Consider the following 18,878-nt stretch of genomic DNA (forward strand, 5'->3'; position numbering starts at 1 on the left):
TGCCCGCCGCGAGTCGCGGTCAGCTCTCGCTCGTCAGCTCTTCGTAAAACGATCATAACTTTCTCGTTTCTCAGCGGAATTGGGAATATGACCTATCGTTGGAAAGCTCTTGGAACAAGCTATCACTTTCAATTTGAATCACATCAAAGCCATTTATAGATTGAGTGATATGTGCATTCAAAGTCAGCCTTATGTCATTCCTTCTTCACGCATTCTACCAAACACCTTCAAGGCACCATTCAAGTCACAATTCTTATATACTTTATCATAATAACACTAATACAACTTAGTCTAGTGGTTAAGACGTTATGCAAGCCTTTTAATATATTTGTATAGATAAGTTTTATCTTCCAACTTACAGTGGAACATATATATTTAGGTACTACAAAGATCAAGGACTGATTTTCCTTTGTGTTATTTACTTCTATTTCACTTTGTAATTTTTTGTTCTTTAAATTTACTAAATTAGATAGAACAAAAAAGAATGGAGGAGGTAATTAAAATTAATTATGCAATTCGTTCGTATAAAAAGAAAATTTAACAAGAATAGTATCAAGTTTGGGTCATATATGAAACAAAATAATCACAAATCTGATAATATATAAAGACGATCTCAATTTTTCGTTAGTTTTGCATTAGCGTTACATACAACCTCATAGAAAATCTCTTTCATCCCACGAAAGGTTTGATTTGTTATCCTATAGGAAATAAATGCATCTATTTTTGAGTTTCAATGATGGAGAAAAATGATAAAGAGTTCATCAATGCAATACCACATCAAACTTAAGTTTTGTGTCTTAAGGATTTATTAATAAATTTGATAGAAGTGAAAATGGGCCTAAGCAATCCAATACAAAAGGAAGTTCCATAATAAAACCAATTGGCAATAATAGGAGTAGTTCATCTAGCTTATATTGTGGTACTTTCTCTCCTCTTTTCCCAATGTAGGACAACTCACATGTGCAAAACATATACAGGGTTCAACACTCCTAACATGTGAGTGTCCTTAGAATAAGAGCACAATGGTAAGGTACACATTAATAATCCTCTGATATCATGATGAATTTGATAGAAGTGAAAATGAGTTTGGACAACTCAATAGGAGTAGGAAAATTTGATCCACTTACAATCCTAAAGGAGGTTCCATACTAAAATCAATTAACAATAATAGGATCGGAATAGCTTATATTGGAGTACTTTTGCTCTCTCCTCTTTTCAATATGAGACCACCCGTATGTGCACAATATATATGAGATCTTACATTTACTAAAATAAGTGGCATAGATGCGATATGTGAGCGTAAGATTTAGAAGTTTGATTCTTCACCTTTCATGATATGTCAACTAGTTACTTAAACCCTAATGCAAGTATGCAACTAGGGATTGGGGACCTTGGAGCAATGGGGCTACATCAAATCGTCGACGAAATTTGTGAGAAATGGAAAAGAATTGGGAGTTTATTTGCACGCCGGCATGCATGCTGCACCTATAAACAAAAAATAGAGTGAACCTTCCTAGAGTCTATAAGGTTGAAAAGATACCAGAACTCACAAATAGGCTACACTTAAGTCCATTATTATCCCTTTTAATTTATTTCATATTACTAATAGTATAATAAATATCTTTTAAATATACATTTATTTTTAAAAATACATTTCAAATTATGTTTTTTCAGTGATTTATTGGCAAATTTTTCGATTGGAATAAAAGAATTATGGACTACTTATTAGTTTTGTGAATTTTTTTATTAGAGCTAGGTGGAAATATAATTGTCAAATTTATGTCATAATTGTCAAATTTATGTCAAAATTTCAACATGTCGTTGAAACTTTTTCATAGAAAGCAATGTACTACATTAAAAGAGGATCTTCATAATCATAGAAATATTTAAGCAGGAGATAGGGGCCAAGGAAGGCCCAAGGAGTGCCTACAAACATTAACCAGTCGCCTAAGAATGTTGTCTTATACAGATCGTTTTGACTTCAAAGCGCCTTGATTACGAATTATGATGACACTGACAAGAAGAGGTCCAATAAAAAATGAACTAATATTTTTGGTGGAAGATAATATTCATTAATTTTCTATTTGTCTTGTAATCGACTTCATGCATTAAATTTCAAAACTACGCCATCGGTCGGTCTTATAATATAGTGTTCACATTTCTTTTTGGATGTGTCAAAATGTTGTACCTAGTTTTTAAATTACACGTATATTTCTTTCAAAATATGTGTCCTTATTTTTATTTTAAACCATTCGAAGGAATATTTATTAATTTTAAATTTATTTAGATAAAAAATAAAATAAAAAACTAGCTCAAAGATAAAAGTATCGAAAAATACTTACATAAATTTATGTTTTTGGGAAATCTTACAACTCCTTCCATTTAACTTAATTCTCGTGAAAAATGAGAAGTGAGCACTATATTATGATCGAGACAGAGGGATATTTGAAACTAACAAATGTAATAATAGTGAATATAAATGACCACAAGATAATGCATCCCATTTTTATAGACAAATAATAGAATATGAAAAAAAAATTATTTTATGGTGAGAGGAAGTAATGTTTAAGGCTTTAATTATTTTTGCATTGTGTAAGAGGATTATGTGAATTATCATTCTATCTATGAGGGAAAAAAAGTGTAAGAGATGATTTCAAGTTTGGTATCATATCCATATATATGTGTCTGTTATATTTACCTAGCTTATTTTCAACTTTTATTTTATTACTATTAAGTATTTGTACTTGTTAGCGGATAGACAAATTAAATTAAAGTCTTCGTGATTGTTGCAAAGTTACAATGTGACAACCATTAATATATATAGACTACCAACTTTATAACCTACTTTGACCGAAGAGGCTCCAAGTGTACGTGTACCACCAAAGTGTTTCCACTAATTTTCGATTCTGGATTAAAGATAGTGAGCTCAATCAATTTAGTAGCTTTTTATCCACGATGGGGACCCATAGGAAGAAAATTTTGATTTTCCACTGCAATCAAAGCAACTGTCTGCTGAGATTACCACAATTGCAAGTGCTCTTTACAACCATCATTAATGTCATCCAACCTACTCCTTTTTAATTAATCTCACTCCCATACCAAATTTGTCCCATGCATGGTCTACATATATCTCAACAAGTATTTTTTAATTCTTGTGTAAAAATCTAGGAATATTTATGACCAGTTTTAACGAATATTTCTATCTATAATCTGAATGATTATTAAAAAAAGTCCCCTCATCTCATACTCTAATCAATCGTTGTATTTTGTTAGTTAAATTTTCACCTATATTTTATTACCATATTTACTACCATATGATGTTAGGAGAATAAACTAGACAGTTGTTTGAAATATAAGAAAATGTTATGCATTGAATCGAATTGATTACCTCGCACTTAAGAAGAAAATAGATATAGAAATTAATCTTAAAGAATAAGGACATGTTCTCCCCAACTTATTTTTAGTTCAATTCAATTCCATTCAATTCAATTCAATTCAATTCAGCTCTGGACTGGACAATACTTTTACTCTCACATATCACTATTCATTTCAGTTCAACTGTTTTATGCCGAAAAGAACAGACTCTAATAATATATTTATTCATGATGTAGTAGATTAAAAAGAAAATGTACATAATATTAGTTTTCTAAATGACTCTGATACATTCGATAATATTTGGGAAAATTCCTCAAGTACCCCTGAGGTTTGGCGTAATTCCCAAATTACCCCCCACATTTGGGGAATTCCTCAGATACCCCTGAGGTTTGTGTTTGGGCTCAAAATACCCTTAATATGGACGGAACCCTAACAGGTTTTCCTTCTTTCTCTCCCCAATTTTCTCTCTCCTCCCATTCCTCCAACCACTGCGAATCCCCCCTCCCTCACTCCGGCGCCGGGCCGCCGGCGACCCTAACCCCTCCCTTCCACATTCCCGATTCCCTTACCCTCGACGTTGGCGCCGGCCAGAATACTAGAACAGTAGCCTCCGGTGGTTTCGAGGGCGGGTTTAAAGGTTTGGGGGCGGCGTATCTGGGTGGGGAAGGGGAGGGGGTCGACTCACGATGGAAGACACGGAAGGGGGGCCATTTTCGATAGGGGGAAAGGGGGAGGGGGTGGTGTCGGGGTGGGTGGGGTGGGGGAATCGAGAATAGGGAAAGGGAGGGCTAGGGTGGGGTGTCGAGGGTGGATGAAAGCAGGGAGAGGGTGGGGTATCCGGGGGTGCTACCGTTCTGGCTGGTGAAGGGAAGAGGGTGAGTAGTCGGGGGTGCTGCTATTCAGGCCGGCGAAGGGAAGAGGGTAGGGTCACCAGCGCCGAAGTGGGTGGTGGTCGCCGACTGTGGGCCGCCGGCTGGGGGAGGGGGATTGGCAGTGGTTGGAGGAATGGGAGGAGAGAGAAAATTGGGGAGAGAAAGAAGGAAAACGTAACGGGGTTAGGATTCCGTCCATAGTAAGGGTATTTTGAGCCCAAACACAAACCTCAGGGGTATCTGAGGAATTCCCCAAATGTGGGGGGTAATTTGGGAATTACGCCAAACCTCAGGGGTACATGAGGAATTTTCCCATAATATTTTACTAGAATCACTTGTAACAGTACGTAGTATAATATATTGTTAATTTTGGTAAAACTCCCTTGATTGTAGTGAATGCATTGATCACAAATATATATGTTACATCCTAAATCATATCTTAAGCATAATAAGAAAGCTAACAAGACTAGGATTCTAAGTAGGCAAAGTATATCCTAATACAAAAATATTTAACATAATATTTTTATATTCTATCACACCCCCGCAGCCATAGCAGGAGGAGGGCGAACGTTAAGACTGGACTTAAACTCCAAAAATAACTGTCATGGAAGTCCTTTTGTGAATATGTTCGCAAACTGATACCGAATAGTAACATGCAAAACACGTACGTGACCAATAGCAACCTTTTTCCTAACGAAATGAATATTCATCTCAACATGTTTGGGGTGTTAGTGTCATAACTTGTACGGGATTGCGAAAAATATAAATAACATTGACATTATCACAATGAACAATGATTGTCTGCCAAAAAGGACTATGTAACTACAAAATAAGATTTTGCAACCAAGATGCTTCTGCAGCAACATTTGCGACGCCCTCTATACTCTGCCTCTGCACTAGGTCTAGATAATGTGGGTTTTCTCTTAGACTGCCAGGATATTAATTAGTTGTCACCAAGAAAACAATAATAACGTGAAGTAGAACGACGAGTATTAAGACAACCACCCCAATCTGCAACTGTATAAGTGATCAAGTGCAAGTGAGTAGTAGGATATAAGTGTAAACTGTGATCAATAATGTCCCGAATATAACGCATGATGCATTTCAATGCATTGTAATGAGGTTCATGTGGATCATGCATGAATAAACAAACCTGCTGAACTGCATAAGCTATATTAGGACGAGTAAATGTAAGATACTGTAAGGCACCTGCTAAACTACGATAATGAGTGGGATCATAAACAGGAAGACAAGAGTCAACACTAAGTTTAGCATTGGTGTGGACGGAAGTCGCTGCAAGCTTACAAGATCCTATGCATGCCTAATTGTCTACACGTTCCAATATTTCATGTACATATTTCTGATGAGATGATAAAAACGTTTATGAAGGAGCGAGTACGACTAACAGGTTCCCAAGAAATAGCTAACTAGGCTCAAATCAAACACGGGAAATTCCATTTCGAGAGTACTAATCAGACAGTCCCAAAGAGAATCAAACGAAGTGCACAGAATAATATCATCAACATATAAGAGAAGATATATATGTCATGTCAGGATTCTAAGTAGGCAAAGTATATCGCAAAAACATTAAACATAATAGTTTTACATTCTATCATGTATTGATAGTTTATTTGCTCTATATTTTTAAATGATGTAATATTAGAAGAAAGAGTTATTCAAAATATCATTGTTATATAAGTTTGGTAGATGAAAATAGGAGCTATAAACTATTATATATTATGTACTTTTTCTATATTATAAATTAGTGAAATAATTGTATTTTTTAATGTGAGCTTTTTGAAAAAAGTGTTATTTATTTTAAAACAGAGAAATTATTTATTTGTGAATTTCATATTTTTCTGTTAGTAAATAAACAAGAGAAAATGAATATTAACTATTTTGTCCACACACACTCAAGTGACTCAACTGTCCCTCACCAATTTTCTCTTTTCTCTTCCCTCTCTCCCTATAATAAATGCTTTCTCACCTCCTATATTAGGTATATATGCACATCCTCACACTTCTCTCACCTTCATATCACATTATTAAGAGATCACAAAGATCAAGCTAAACAAGAACCAACAACAACATGAACACCAAAGTAACAAAAACCACCTTCCTTATTTTCATACTTGTCATCATCACCACCATCTCTTCCCTAAGTGGGGCAACCCGAACTTACCCGACTTCTAAGGGCACCAAGGCCAAAGGTGGTGGTGATGACTTCTTCGGTTCCGGTGGCGGGTTCGGAATACCCGGGTTCAACGACCCAGGTATGTTTGGAGGCGGATACGGATATGGATATGGATATGGGTCTCCAAGTGGGGGCCACTCAAAAAGTGGGACCATAAGGCCAAGTATGGTGTGCAAAGAAAAGGGGCCTTGTTATATGAAGAAGCTCATGTGCCCTGCAAAGTGCTTTACCTCCTTCAGTAGGTCTGGAAAGGGTTATGGTGGGGGAGGAGGAGGTGGTGGGTGCACCATGGATTGCAAGAAGAAATGTGTTGCTTATTGTTAATTAATTTTAAGTGGTTCAATATCTTTCATCTTTAATTTGGTGATGTATAACTACTTCTAGCTAGTCTACTATAAATGGTAATTGGTATGTGATGTCATATATATTTCCAGGTTTTATAATATATATTTTATATGTGGTGCTAGCTCCTATCTTATTTTACTTTCTCAAGTAACTATAGTAGGACTTTAGTGATAATTACGTAATGTATTGTGGTATTATACTTATATTAGTGGTTTGTGTGCCTATCTATGTCTCTTCCTATGGTGTATCATGTATGGTATTAGTATAATAAATAGAGGTCCTTTCCTCTTGATTTTGGCTTTTGTTTAGTATCAACTGCGAACCAAAACTATCAAGTTATTTTTATTTTACTTTATTTCTATTTATTGGTGGAGAGAGTTGAGCAAATTAATGTCAATTAGAGTTATAAATTGAGTTGAGTTTTTTTTTTTTATTAAAATGAATATGATTTTGTTGTTCGTAATAACAAATTATGACTAAATTGTGCAAATTCAAGAGTTTTCATTTAGTGGCTACTACTAATTTGTAACTACTACTAATTTTTTTGACCCCCTTTGATTTTTTTTTTTAAATCACTAAGAAGCCTATAACAATTGACAAACTTGTGCATTTATACTACATGTGCTTCAATTTTACCACATGCCTTCCCATCTTTTCCATACTGAAATTGTTCGCCCACACAAATATCGAGAAAGCTTATAGAATTGTAAAGTAGACACTCCTACAAATGCTACAATTAAGAAACAAGGTATATATAAGTATATAACAACAATATTGCATTGTGATAATTAAAGTGGCCAAGTGGGGTAATTCTAGGCCAAATTGGGTTCTCAGTTTCTCACTCACCGTTTAATTTACTAAAATCGAACAAATCTGATTTGAATGTATGATGTGATCTAATGTAATGTGACCGGGTCCGGAGGAATTCAAAATGCCTTCAAACAGACAAAATTGAAGGTTATCAATGTACATGCATGCCCAAGAAATGAATAAACGGGTGTTTAGAGGTTTTTTTGAGGCAACGCAAACGGTACCAAGCACTCGGGCTATGTTATAAGTCATATCGGCAGCCTGAGAAAGTTTCGGAAGAAAAATACGACGAAGGCCAGAGGAATTCAAAATGCCTTCAAATAAAACAGCCAAAATTGAAGGTTATAATACACGCTTTCGGACTATCCCGGCGACCGGGCCCCGTAATCCATGGGATGCCTCCTAGGGGCATGAGAGATCATTAGAAAGAACTCACATGGCTTGGAACAAATATATGAATGATTTCACGTTCATTTCGGGGTAATTTTGGGTTACAAGAGAATTGGGTAAATGTGGTGTTTAAAGGCTTTTTTAAGCAACACAAATGGTACCAATAAACGGGGCTACGTTACAAGTCATGTCGGATCTCGTAGGAATGTTTCGGGTGAAAAGCACAATTGAGATTAGAGGAGTCCAAAAATGCCCCTAAAACACAAAAATTGAAGGTTATCATACACGCTTTCGAACTTTCACATATCTCGGGCTCCAGAATCCATAGGATGCCTCCTAGGGATAGCCGGATAGGGAGGACATTAAAAATGACTTACATGGCTTGGAATGCATATCAAAATGCTTTCACGTTCATTTTAGTGTAATTTTGGGTTGCATAATAAATTTATAAATGCGGTGTTTAGAGGCTTTTTCAGGCAACATAATTGGTACCGAGCACCCGAGCTACGTTACAAGTCATGTAGGCACCCCTAGAAAAGTTCTGAGAAAAAAATATGGTCAGGCCCGGGGAAGTCCAAAATGTTCCCAAAATAACCAAAATTGAAGGTTATAATACACGCTTTCGGACTTTTTCGGGAGCTTGGCTTCGGATGCTTTGGGAGGCCTCCTTGAGGCATTAAAGGTCATTTGGAAGGACTCCCATGGCATGGAACGAATATATGAATGCTTCTACGTTCATTTCGGTTGCAATTTTGTGTTGCATGAGAAATGACTAAATGGGGTGTTTAGAGGGTTTTTGAGGCAACACAACTGTACCGAGAAATTAGGCTACATTACAAGTCATGTTTGCACCCCTAAGAAGGTTTCGGATGAAACATATAATTGGGCCCATAGGAGTTAGAAAATACCCACAAAACAGCCAAAATTGAAGGTTATATACACGCTTTCAGACTTTTCCGGGGATCAGGCTTCGGGCGCAATGGGCTGCCTCGTAGGGACATGGGAGGTCCCGAGAAAGGACTCCCATAGCTAAATATATGAATGCTTTCACGTTCATTTCGGGACAAATTTGGATTTCATCATAAATGACTAAATGGGGGTGTTTAGAGTCTTTTTGAGGCAATGCAAATGGCACCAAGTACCTAGACTACGTTACAAGCCATATCGGAACCCCTAACAAGGTTTCGATAGAAAAAAAATGTGATCGAGACTTGATAGGCTGTCGTACACATGTCCAAGATAAATCCTAGCAAATCTTCTAACAATATAGTAGGGTAAGTAGGGTTGAATTCACAGGGAGATGGTTATTTTAATTCGACTTTCAAGTTTGGAAAAACTAAAGAAAGTCACGGATTTAGGATTGAAAGAATTAACTAATGAAAATAAGGAAAATCAAATTAAAAGAATTTAGAGAAATGATTCACCATGTTTATAGTTCAAAACCTATCAAAATACGATTAACAATGTAATTAGTCAAATATCTAGAACAAAGGTTAATCCTACAGTCGGTCTTAGTGCTCTCAATTCAACATATGCAGTACGGTCGTTAACATTTTGGGATAATTTTGGGTTGCACGAAAAGTGAATTAATGGGGTGTTCAGAGGCTTTTTAAGGCAATCCAAATGGTAGCAAGCTATCAGGCTATGTTACAAGTCATGTTGGCGCATCTAGGAAGGTGTGGTGAGAAAAGTATGACCGGGCTCGAAGGAGTCCAAAATGCCCACGAAACAACCAAAATTGAAGGTTATAATACACACTTTCAGACTCTCCTGGGACCCACGTTCCGGATGCCATGGGATACTTGCTAGGGACATGGGAGGTCATTAGAAAGGACTCCCATGGCTTTGAACGAATTTATGAATGCTTTCAAGTTCATTTCGGGGTAATTTTGGGTTGCTCGAGATAAATTAATGGGATGTTTAGAGTCTTTTTCTGGCAATGCAAATGGGATGCCTCCTAGGGACGTGGGACGCCATTAGAAAGGACTCTTATAGCTTAAGAATATATGAATGATTTCACCTTCATTTCAAGGTAATTTGGGGTTGCACAAGAATTGAATTAATTTGGGGTATTTAGAGGTTTTTTTAGGCAATGTAAATGGTACCCAACAATCAGACTACATTACATGTCATGTTGGCACCCCTATGAAGGTTTCGGGTGAAAATTATAACTGAGCTCCGAGGAGTCCAAAAATTTCTCTAAAACAACAAAAATTGAAGGTTATAATACAAGGTTTCAGGCTTGCCTGTGGCTCGGACTCCGGACACCATGGGATGCCTCTTAGGGCCATGGGAGGTCATTAGAAAGGACTCTCATGGCTTTGAACGAATATAAGAATGATTTCACGTTCATTTCGGGTAATTTTGAATTGCACGAGAAATGAATTAGGGGTGTTTGGAGGTTTTTAGAGGTAATGCAAATGGTACCAAGTAGCCAGACTACATTACAAGTCATGTTGGTAGAAAGGTTAAGGGTGAAAATTATAACTAGGCCCAGAGGAGTACAAAACGCTTTCGGACTTCCCTAGGGCCCGGGTTTCGGATGTCATGGGATGCTTCATATGGACATGGGAAGTCATTAGAAAAGACGCTCATGGCTTGGAACGAATATATGAATGATTTTACGTTCATTTCGGGGTATTTTTGGGTTGTCCGACAAATAGATAAATGTGTTTTTAAAGGCTTTTTGAGACAACACAAATGGTACCAAGCACCCGTGCTACATGATAAGTAATGTCAACACCCTATGAATGTTTCAGGTGAAAAATAAAACTGGGCATGGAGGAGTCCAAAGCTTCCGCCAAAATAGCCATAATTGCAAATTATAATACACGATTTGGGACTTTTTCGGGGTCCGGACTCCGAAAGGCACAGGATGCCTCCTAGGGACATGAGAGATCATTAGAAAGGACTCTAATGACTTGGAACGAATATATGAATGCTTTTACATTGATTTCGGGGTAATTTTGGGTTGCACGACAAATGAATAAATGAGATATTTAGAGGTTTTTTAAAGCAACATAAATGGTACCAAACACACGGGTACGTTACAAGTCATATGGACTCCCATAGAAAGGTTTTGGGATAACAATATAAACGGCACGGAGTCCAAAAATTGCCCCAAACAGCCAAAATTGAGTAACATATGTATAATATATAAAATGAAATGACAAAATTTCATCTAAATTACTGAGACGTGTAGCGAAGATTTCTTTTGAGTCGGCATCGACAGCATCAAAGACAAATTGTACCTACACCTTAAGTCCTTAACATATGCCCCGGATACATTACACAACCAATAAATTAATTGATAGAAAGAGAAAAACTATCGGTTTGATATAATTTTCCTAAATAATACCCCACAAAAAGTAATTATCATCTAGGATCAGAATGAAATTCAATTTTACGCAATAACATTGTGATTCTTTTTCTTGGTTCATATGAAAATCACTACTGAAGATAGCAACTTTAGCCTAAAAATAATTATTTAGAGTAGCCGTTTTTCCAATTGAACTACTTTTATTTATTTTTTTGGCTTTTTACTAACTCGTATTCAAACGGAGCAGAAGTACATTAGTGCAAAGTCAGGAAAAAAAAATGACTCCTCTAAGTCAGGAAGAAAAAGAAAACTTGCATTATGTTAGTTCTCTAAAAAAGAATTATGTTGATATGAATATAGTAATGAGAGATGGTCATTTTACAAGCCGAAGAGAAGAGAGTAATAGTGTAATAGTTAGAGCAAAATCACAAGCAAATCTTTAATTTAAAGCATATTGCGCAATATATTTCACCCGTTGAGAGCAGCAAACAATACTGCATAGAATTTAAATTACGTACAAGTGACGATGTAACAGCATCTGCATTCTGCAACCTGGGAAGTGCAAGTGCATGTTGTTCGTCAATTCATAACACTCCTTGGAAGATGGAACTGACCATTATTGTTGTTACCCTGTAAATTGTAATGCCAACTCTAAATTTCAATTACAAGTATTATTTCATTGCATCTCACAATCACAAGAATTTCTTCTACTAAAACAAACAGACCAAGCTAAGTGATCATGCTTGAGTTCGAGAATGGTAATAATATGATCAAGATAGGGGCCAGGGCAATATAATTCACCATAAACAGTAACACCCAAAGTTCCTTAGGCTTCTGCTTCTAGAAATGACTTATATAATATAAAGACCAATGTACAATTACTGATAAGTAATATGACAAGGTAAGCATCAAATTTAATGTGATTTCAGGAGCAATATAAATTCTGAGCTTTAGAGCTGACAATTATACTCCTATTGGTCAGGCTCTTTGGAGAACAATTCTCCACCCAACATGCGAGGATTGTTGCTTTTTATTTGCATTCCAGAATGAGACTTGCTCTCATGCAGTTGTGAAGAAGAAACTAAGTTTACTACGATCTTTTCAAGAGTCACTTTCAGCTACTTTTCAACTGCAGATTATATCAGACAGCTTATATGATCCATTACGCTATCTTCTGCTTCTTACAAGTTGTGTGAATTAATTATCGATGGTTTTTCAATCAAGGGTCAAGACAATTTACCCCTTGTGTCGTTGCAGGCATATGAGATCTGACCCATCCCCTACAATGCACTGGTGGCTACTCCAATCCTAGCTTCAACTAACTTATATTTCAAGCTCTACCATCCATATTTCCATTTTTTAACAAATCATTTGCATACATATTAGATGCAAAAAAATTAGAATCTATTGAGTTCAAGGCTTCCTCATAATACACATCAAAGCTTGCAAGCAAGACCGTAACTGGGGTTTCAATTAAAAGACATACAAAATGCTTTGCAGTCCTTCGTATCTCTTAATCATCATTTTAATCCTAAGCAAAATGCTCATCAGTCCTTCATTATCTCTTAATAGTCGTTAAAAGGCTAACTAGTTAAAAACTACTTCACTTACCCAGCAAAAAGTTCCAGACTTCTTTTGGTCTCTGTTGCTTGGTAAGTCACAAACACGAGGAATCCCAACTAGCATCCACAGCTCGGACAATTTTCTCATGCAGTTGGACACCAGCACAAGCAATTATACCACGGTCTAGACCTTCTAAATAAATACCATTCGAGAAGTCTAAGGGATTCCCTCCTGCATCTGTCACCACACCGCCTGCCTCCTGTATGATAACAGTGCCAGCTGCATGATCCCATATCTTCTCCTTATAGCCAGACCGTGCAAACTTCATGAATATCTCTGCATCCCCACGAGCTACGGCAGCATACTTGACCATGCTGTACACACGTAATGGTTCCTTCCTGTAGCAGTAGAATATACTAGTAAACAACTTTTTATAACTTGACAAAGAGATTATGAGAGTGAATTTTCCCGATTCTTTAGGAAAAATTGGCCAATATCACACCATGGTTTGGGGTGCAGGGAGTAGCACCAAACAAAAGAGTCCACAAACAACACAAACTATAATATTGGCTGCGTTCAATGACATCGTCACAAAATTCCACCAATTTTACTACTTCCTCCGTTATGTTTTAAATGAAACATTGGGTGAAATGACACTATTTATTGATCAATTTTGACTCTAATTTATCGCCATTATATAAAGAAAAACATAGTCGAGCGAGATCTTGTTAGATTCGTCTCAATGCATACTATCAAATTAAAACTTTTATATACTTTTTACGTGTACACAACTAAAGATATTAATGATTAAAGAAGCGCGTTGAGTTGCGTGAAAAAGCAAGCGTTTCATTTAAAAAAGAATGGAGGAAGTAAATATTTCTAGGTTTCGCTGACGACAAAGCAGTGATAGGGAGCAAGAGGGGGGGGGATAAAGGATTTTGAATGTGGCTAGACAGATGGGAATTTGGTCGAATATGTAGCAATATGTTACTCAGGGCACCCAACATTGTATTTGGTGCTGTTTCTATGCTCTTTTTAGTTGGTGTTGCTCCCAGCACCACACCATAGTTGGTGTCATATAGGCCAGTTATTCCTTTCTTTTACTACATTATTAGCCGAGTCTACTATGCTGGGAAAAATTTCTCTCTACATCTTTCAGGTCTGGAATAATATCATTATGCTTATTAATATTATATCAAGTTATTAGATGTAATTAATGCAATTAATTTAACTTTCTTATGATATCCCACGCATGTCGTGCATATAAGGCCAGTCTTTATTAAGACTATGATCCTGTCCCACCACATTATCATCATAGGGTCAGCTCTCACACATCAGAAAGGGAAAATTTCCTCCTTTAATTTGGGAAGAAAATATCTCCTTTGGAGAAGTAGAGATTGAATAAGTAGTTCAGTTGAAACTCCGCCAACTAAACGCTACCACAATTAGCATCAAATTAAATAAGAAACTAAGGGAGATAAAAGTTGGACAAGGAACAAGCTTTACGAACTCCATTAGAAAAAAGAGAGATGCACCTAACTCCGACGCTGTGAGCAAGTCCGGCGGTGAAAGAATGACTTGAATTTGCCCTTTCAACAGGCTCACAGAAAGTAGCCTGGCCAGGATCTTCAATGGAAGACACATAAACAGGTCTGGGAGATTTTAACCAAACCAAGTTATTTGATGGAATTAATGGCTGCATCCAAGCTTTACCACTACCTTTTTTAGCATATAATACAAAACCTTTATCCCAAGATATAGAAGTTGGTGGGGTTAGCTTGGATATGATCCTATAGTAACGATGGTGATACGATAGCCACTCCTTCCTTAGCGGGTAATTAGGGCAACCTAAGACTCCAAGCACAACTTCTCCGTCCTCAACCAATGCTAGAGCAACAGCATATTGGTCTCCTCGTACAAAACCTAGTGTGCCATCAACAGGATCCAATACCCAAAATCTACCACTAGGACCACCATTGAAATTGCATTGCCTAATTGCCTCAAGAACTTCTGCTTTCTTTAGGGGTATTATTGGACCTTTAATTCCAAATTGAGGTGCTTCAGATAAACACTCATTAACAGTTTGTACTACAGATTCCAAGAGGCCACTTGCCTCAGGCTTTGAGAGAGTTTCAACATCTTCTTCCGCTACAATCGAGACATTATTACTGCCAAACGATTCAGTTAGTACCCAGCTGACAGTAGCTTGGACACTCCAATCTGATTACATAGAACAAATGCACAATGAACTAAATTATACAGAGCCCGTTATAGAACGAAGGTCGTGTTATAGAGCAAATGAATGATTTTCGAGAAATTCATTGCAGTCAGGAAAACTCAATTAAAGATGTAACGGATATTGACACATTGCACAACTTAAATGTGCTATCATTGTTCCTACAGTAAAATACTTCAGCTAAAAGACCTTAAGATCTCCAAACTTATGTTCCAGTGACAAAGTCCAGAAAATCTAGTTGGGTAGTACAGTTTTACTTCATAAATTCACACATTGACGTACTGTACGTTTGCAACCCAACAACCAAAAAGAAAAAAAGTTCATAAAAAAAAAAAGATAGGTCTCATTCCCAAATTGCTTGTTAACCCCAGCCAAGTTCTACTTCAAGAATTCACATACAGGAAGCCACAAGGTCCCCGCAGTCTATTCAAGCATCTCTTTCATGCTACAAACTTTTTGTACATCCAGCATTTTCTTTCAAGTTAAAGGTTGTAAGTTGTAACTAAGTTTGAGAAGTAATATTTTTAAGAAAACAATAGAGCCAATATTGAATGGAAAAAAAACACAAATGACCAAATCATCAGAAATTATTGTCAATTCAGCTCTAAACCACAATATCCAAACATATTTTTTGATATGTTGCCTTGCAAAGCAGGTAACATATATCAGTAGTAGTCCGCCTAGTTTTCTTTCCTCATCATAAACAATATACTTCTGCCTTCTAATGCGATAAAAATGATCAAGCTAAAAGCACAAAACTTCAATCATATAAGTCATTTTCTTAGTTAACAAGGGCAATCAACTGTTCTATTTGACAGCACAAAGAATGAAGTAGGTAATGTTATCAATGTACTACAAACAAACAAGAAAACATAATCCCCAACTACAATTTTATATCAGTTTCCAGAAAGAAGAAGAAAAAATCAATTACTCGACAAAAGTTTACATTTAGTCATTATCCAACCAAGAATTCAATGAAAACAAATACCCATTAAAAAAGGTGTAAGCAATTTGGAGAAAACAGGAAGCAATGTCCGAAAAATTGAAAAAGTTACCTGCAATTGTGACAAGAGAATTGTCATCCTTAGATTGAACAAGAGAAGTAGACTTAGAAAGCAAACTCTTTTGCACCCTTTGACACAAAGAACAAGCCATTTGAACAGCTTTAACAGCAACATCCAATTCATTGGAATAATTATCTTTGGTTGACTCAAAAATTGTGGGGTTGAATTGGGCAAAATCCTCCATAATTGAAGACCTAATACAGTTGATTTTGGAGAGAGAAATAAAGATGGGGTAAGTTTTAGGAGGAGAGAAGAAGAGGAAACTGTGTTTTACATGTTTAAATGTGAATTGGGTTTTCTGGGTACTTGTTAAAGAAGATGGTAGATAAGAAGAAAAGGTTAAACGATATGATACAGGCATTTAAATTATGGATGGTGATCTTCCACGGTTCCACTTTTGCAGTGATGATTATCACTATCAGATGATGTATAGAGGAGAATTTAAAACTATGCTGTGGTTTGTGGACTAGTATGTCTGTGGGTCTGTGACTGCGTGCTTTGATTTCGAAAGAAAGGCTGCCTGCGATGTCTATCAAGTATCAATTATGTTTATGATTATGTAGATAGAAATTTTCATGTTACGAGTTACGACTTATGCGGTTATTAATTTATTATGCCTGTTTGGGAGCGGGGGTAACGGGTAACGGGTAACGGAGTAAGGGAATTTCATCGTTTAGTAGTTTTTACTGGGTATTATTTCTATTTATTACTATATCCCGTTTTAATTTTACCACCATCTATCCTCCTCTAATTATTAGCTTTTTTAATCTCGTTGCTTGGGAGTCATCTCCCATATGCTCATTCAGACTCGACTTTGACAGTTCAATTCGTGGAAACTCAACGACAGCTGGTGTTATCATCAGTGATCAATGATCACAAAGGAATTTTATATATAGCCTCCACCTACCGTATGGAAAATACTCAAGTCTTCATTGCCGAGGCAACCGCACTACATCAAAGTATCATCTTAGCCATTCAAGAGAAGATCCTAAATTCACATATAGAAGGAGACAACTTGCTTGTTATTAATGTTGTTAAAAGCCCCCCCCCCCGGCAAATAGCACACATCATCCACGACATCAAAACAAATAAGGCATTTGAAATATCCGCCACATCTACGGACAAGCAAATAAGACAGCAGATTGGATAGCTAATATAAGGCATTTAGTTGATTTCTCTTTCGAAATAGATCCTTGTAATAATTCTGCCTTACACTCTATCCTTGTAAATGATGCGTTAGGAGTTCCCCTCGTGCGAAGGGTCTCCTAATCTTGTTTCATCTTACCTTTATAAATAAAAGTTTTAATTTACCAACGTCCTATATTTCTTTCGTAAATTATTAGCATAAGCGGTCTAATTTTAGCATAAATTTAGACGAATTCAAGATTGAATTTTTCTAGCAAGTCCATCTCATTTCACTCTAACCCAGCACTACTTCAGTCATGCCTTCTCTTCTTCTTCCTTTGTTTTCTTGATTGTCGAACTAAAACAGACAATTTCAAAAAATAACTTGATAGTCTTACCGAATGGATTAAACTAGTCACTAAATGGGTTAAAGAATGTCACTTATGAATAGATTAAATTGGTCACGAAATAGATTAAATTGGTCCTTAAATAGATTAAAGTAGTCACTATATTTAAAAAAAAAGATGGCATGTTCTTTTTTTAATATTAAGCTTGGACCGTGTAATATATTTAAAAGTGTGCGTGATAATGTATATACACCACGTGACACCTCTGTTACTCCATTAGGATTGTCCAATGTGTACATAATGTCAATTAATAAAAGTAGGGAAATTCTACATGGTAACCTTCTACTTTACACTTTTCTATTTGGTGGCAAGGCAAAAAAAGATTTATACCAAGTGACCACCAACTTCATCTAATTACACATAGTGACCAATTCCACTAAAGATATAGCTAACTCTTCATTCATAAAGAAAATTACTAATCTACCCGGCCCCTTAGTTTATTGGATGAATTCAAGAAACTCAATGCGCAGATGTAGAAGACGGAAGAACGCCTTCAAAAACTGAAACACCATGCCAACAGCGACACATTGACCTTAAGCTTGCTGATTTGCCCAGCTTTGATGTCGATAGGATCCAGATTCGTACTTGGATTAGGAGAGAAGGCTCCCATGTTTTGTTTGGCATTTAAAAGTTCATGGAGTATCAAAGATGCACTATCTCATATATCTAATGATGGAACTTATACTGGCAGTAAGCATGAATCTAAAAAGGTAGAAATTAATCTATCATAGTGACAATTATCTTTTAATGGAGGACTATAAAAAGGTAGAAGCTCTTGTTTTGCTCTTGATATTGAGTAATAGGAGAATTTCCTTGAGTTGATCCGTTGAACTTTTATAAAAATAAATGATGTAAGTATTAAACTGTGAGTCATATAGTTTGCATTAAAAATCCTGACTTAAAACTTCAATTGCTCGCTGTGGTTGAATTGCGGTTCCAGTTGGGGGCTTGGCGATGGTGGAGCATGGTGAGGGAGGAGGGTGATGGGGTGGGAGATTTTCAAAAGATAACTAATTAGGGGTAGGTTAGTAATTTTTTTAGTTGGGTGGTTAGTCATATTTTAAGTGGATTAAGGTCACTATGTATAATATGCTAAAGTAGAATGTCATTTGGTATAATTTTTTTTTGCCTCGCCACCAAATAGAAAAGTGCAAAGTAAAAGGCCACCATATAGAATT

At 36.4% G+C, this 18,878-nt stretch overlaps 2 protein-coding genes across 2 annotated transcripts; one reads left to right on the plus strand and one right to left on the minus strand.

Annotated features, from left to right (window-relative positions):
* The first annotated feature begins 6,178 nt into the window (after nucleotides 1-6,178).
* Nucleotides 6,179-7,078, plus strand: LOC104909092 (glycine-rich protein 2). Its single transcript, XM_010698286.4, has one exon. It carries the CDS (start codon nucleotides 6,337-6,339, stop codon nucleotides 6,763-6,765), a length of 429 nt encoding a protein of 142 aa, XP_010696588.1. The 5' UTR covers nucleotides 6,179-6,336; the 3' UTR covers nucleotides 6,766-7,078.
* Nucleotides 7,079-11,597: 4,519 nt separating this feature from the next.
* LOC104909093 (PAP-specific phosphatase HAL2-like) lies at nucleotides 11,598-16,711 on the minus strand. The gene is made up of 4 exons (XM_010698288.4): nucleotides 16,160-16,711; nucleotides 14,404-15,088; nucleotides 12,917-13,266; nucleotides 11,598-11,935 (listed from the first exon to the last, which is right to left on the minus strand). Exons 1-3 carry the CDS (start codon nucleotides 16,527-16,529, stop codon nucleotides 12,963-12,965), a joined length of 1,359 nt encoding a protein of 452 aa, XP_010696590.1. The 5' UTR covers nucleotides 16,530-16,711; the 3' UTR covers nucleotides 11,598-11,935; nucleotides 12,917-12,962.
* Between the last annotated feature and the right edge of the window lie 2,167 nt (nucleotides 16,712-18,878).

The sequence above is a fragment of the Beta vulgaris genome, chromosome 8 (assembly GCF_026745355.1).
Source record: "Beta vulgaris subsp. vulgaris cultivar EL10 chromosome 8, EL10.2, whole genome shotgun sequence".
Classification (NCBI taxonomy): domain Eukaryota; kingdom Viridiplantae; phylum Streptophyta; class Magnoliopsida; order Caryophyllales; family Amaranthaceae; genus Beta; species Beta vulgaris.

What these genes read in the sequence shown, in the direction of transcription:
- LOC104909093 (XM_010698288.4), bottom strand. Translation starts at nt 16,529, where the DNA reads ATGCCTGTATCATATCGTTTAACCTTTTCTTCTTATCTACCATCTTCT. An exon ending in TTCTCTTGTCACAATTGCAG is followed by an intron (nt 15,089 to 16,159) that starts GTAACTTTTTCA and finishes CTATGTAATCAG; the next exon opens with ATTGGAGTGTCCAAGCTACT. An exon ending in GCTCACAGCGTCGGAGTTAG is followed by an intron (nt 13,267 to 14,403) that starts GTGCATCTCTCT and finishes CTACTGCTACAG; the next exon opens with GAAGGAACCATTACGTGTGT.
- LOC104909092 (XM_010698286.4), top strand. Translation starts at nt 6,337, where the DNA reads ATGAACACCAAAGTAACAAAAACCACCTTCCTTATTTTCATACTTGTC.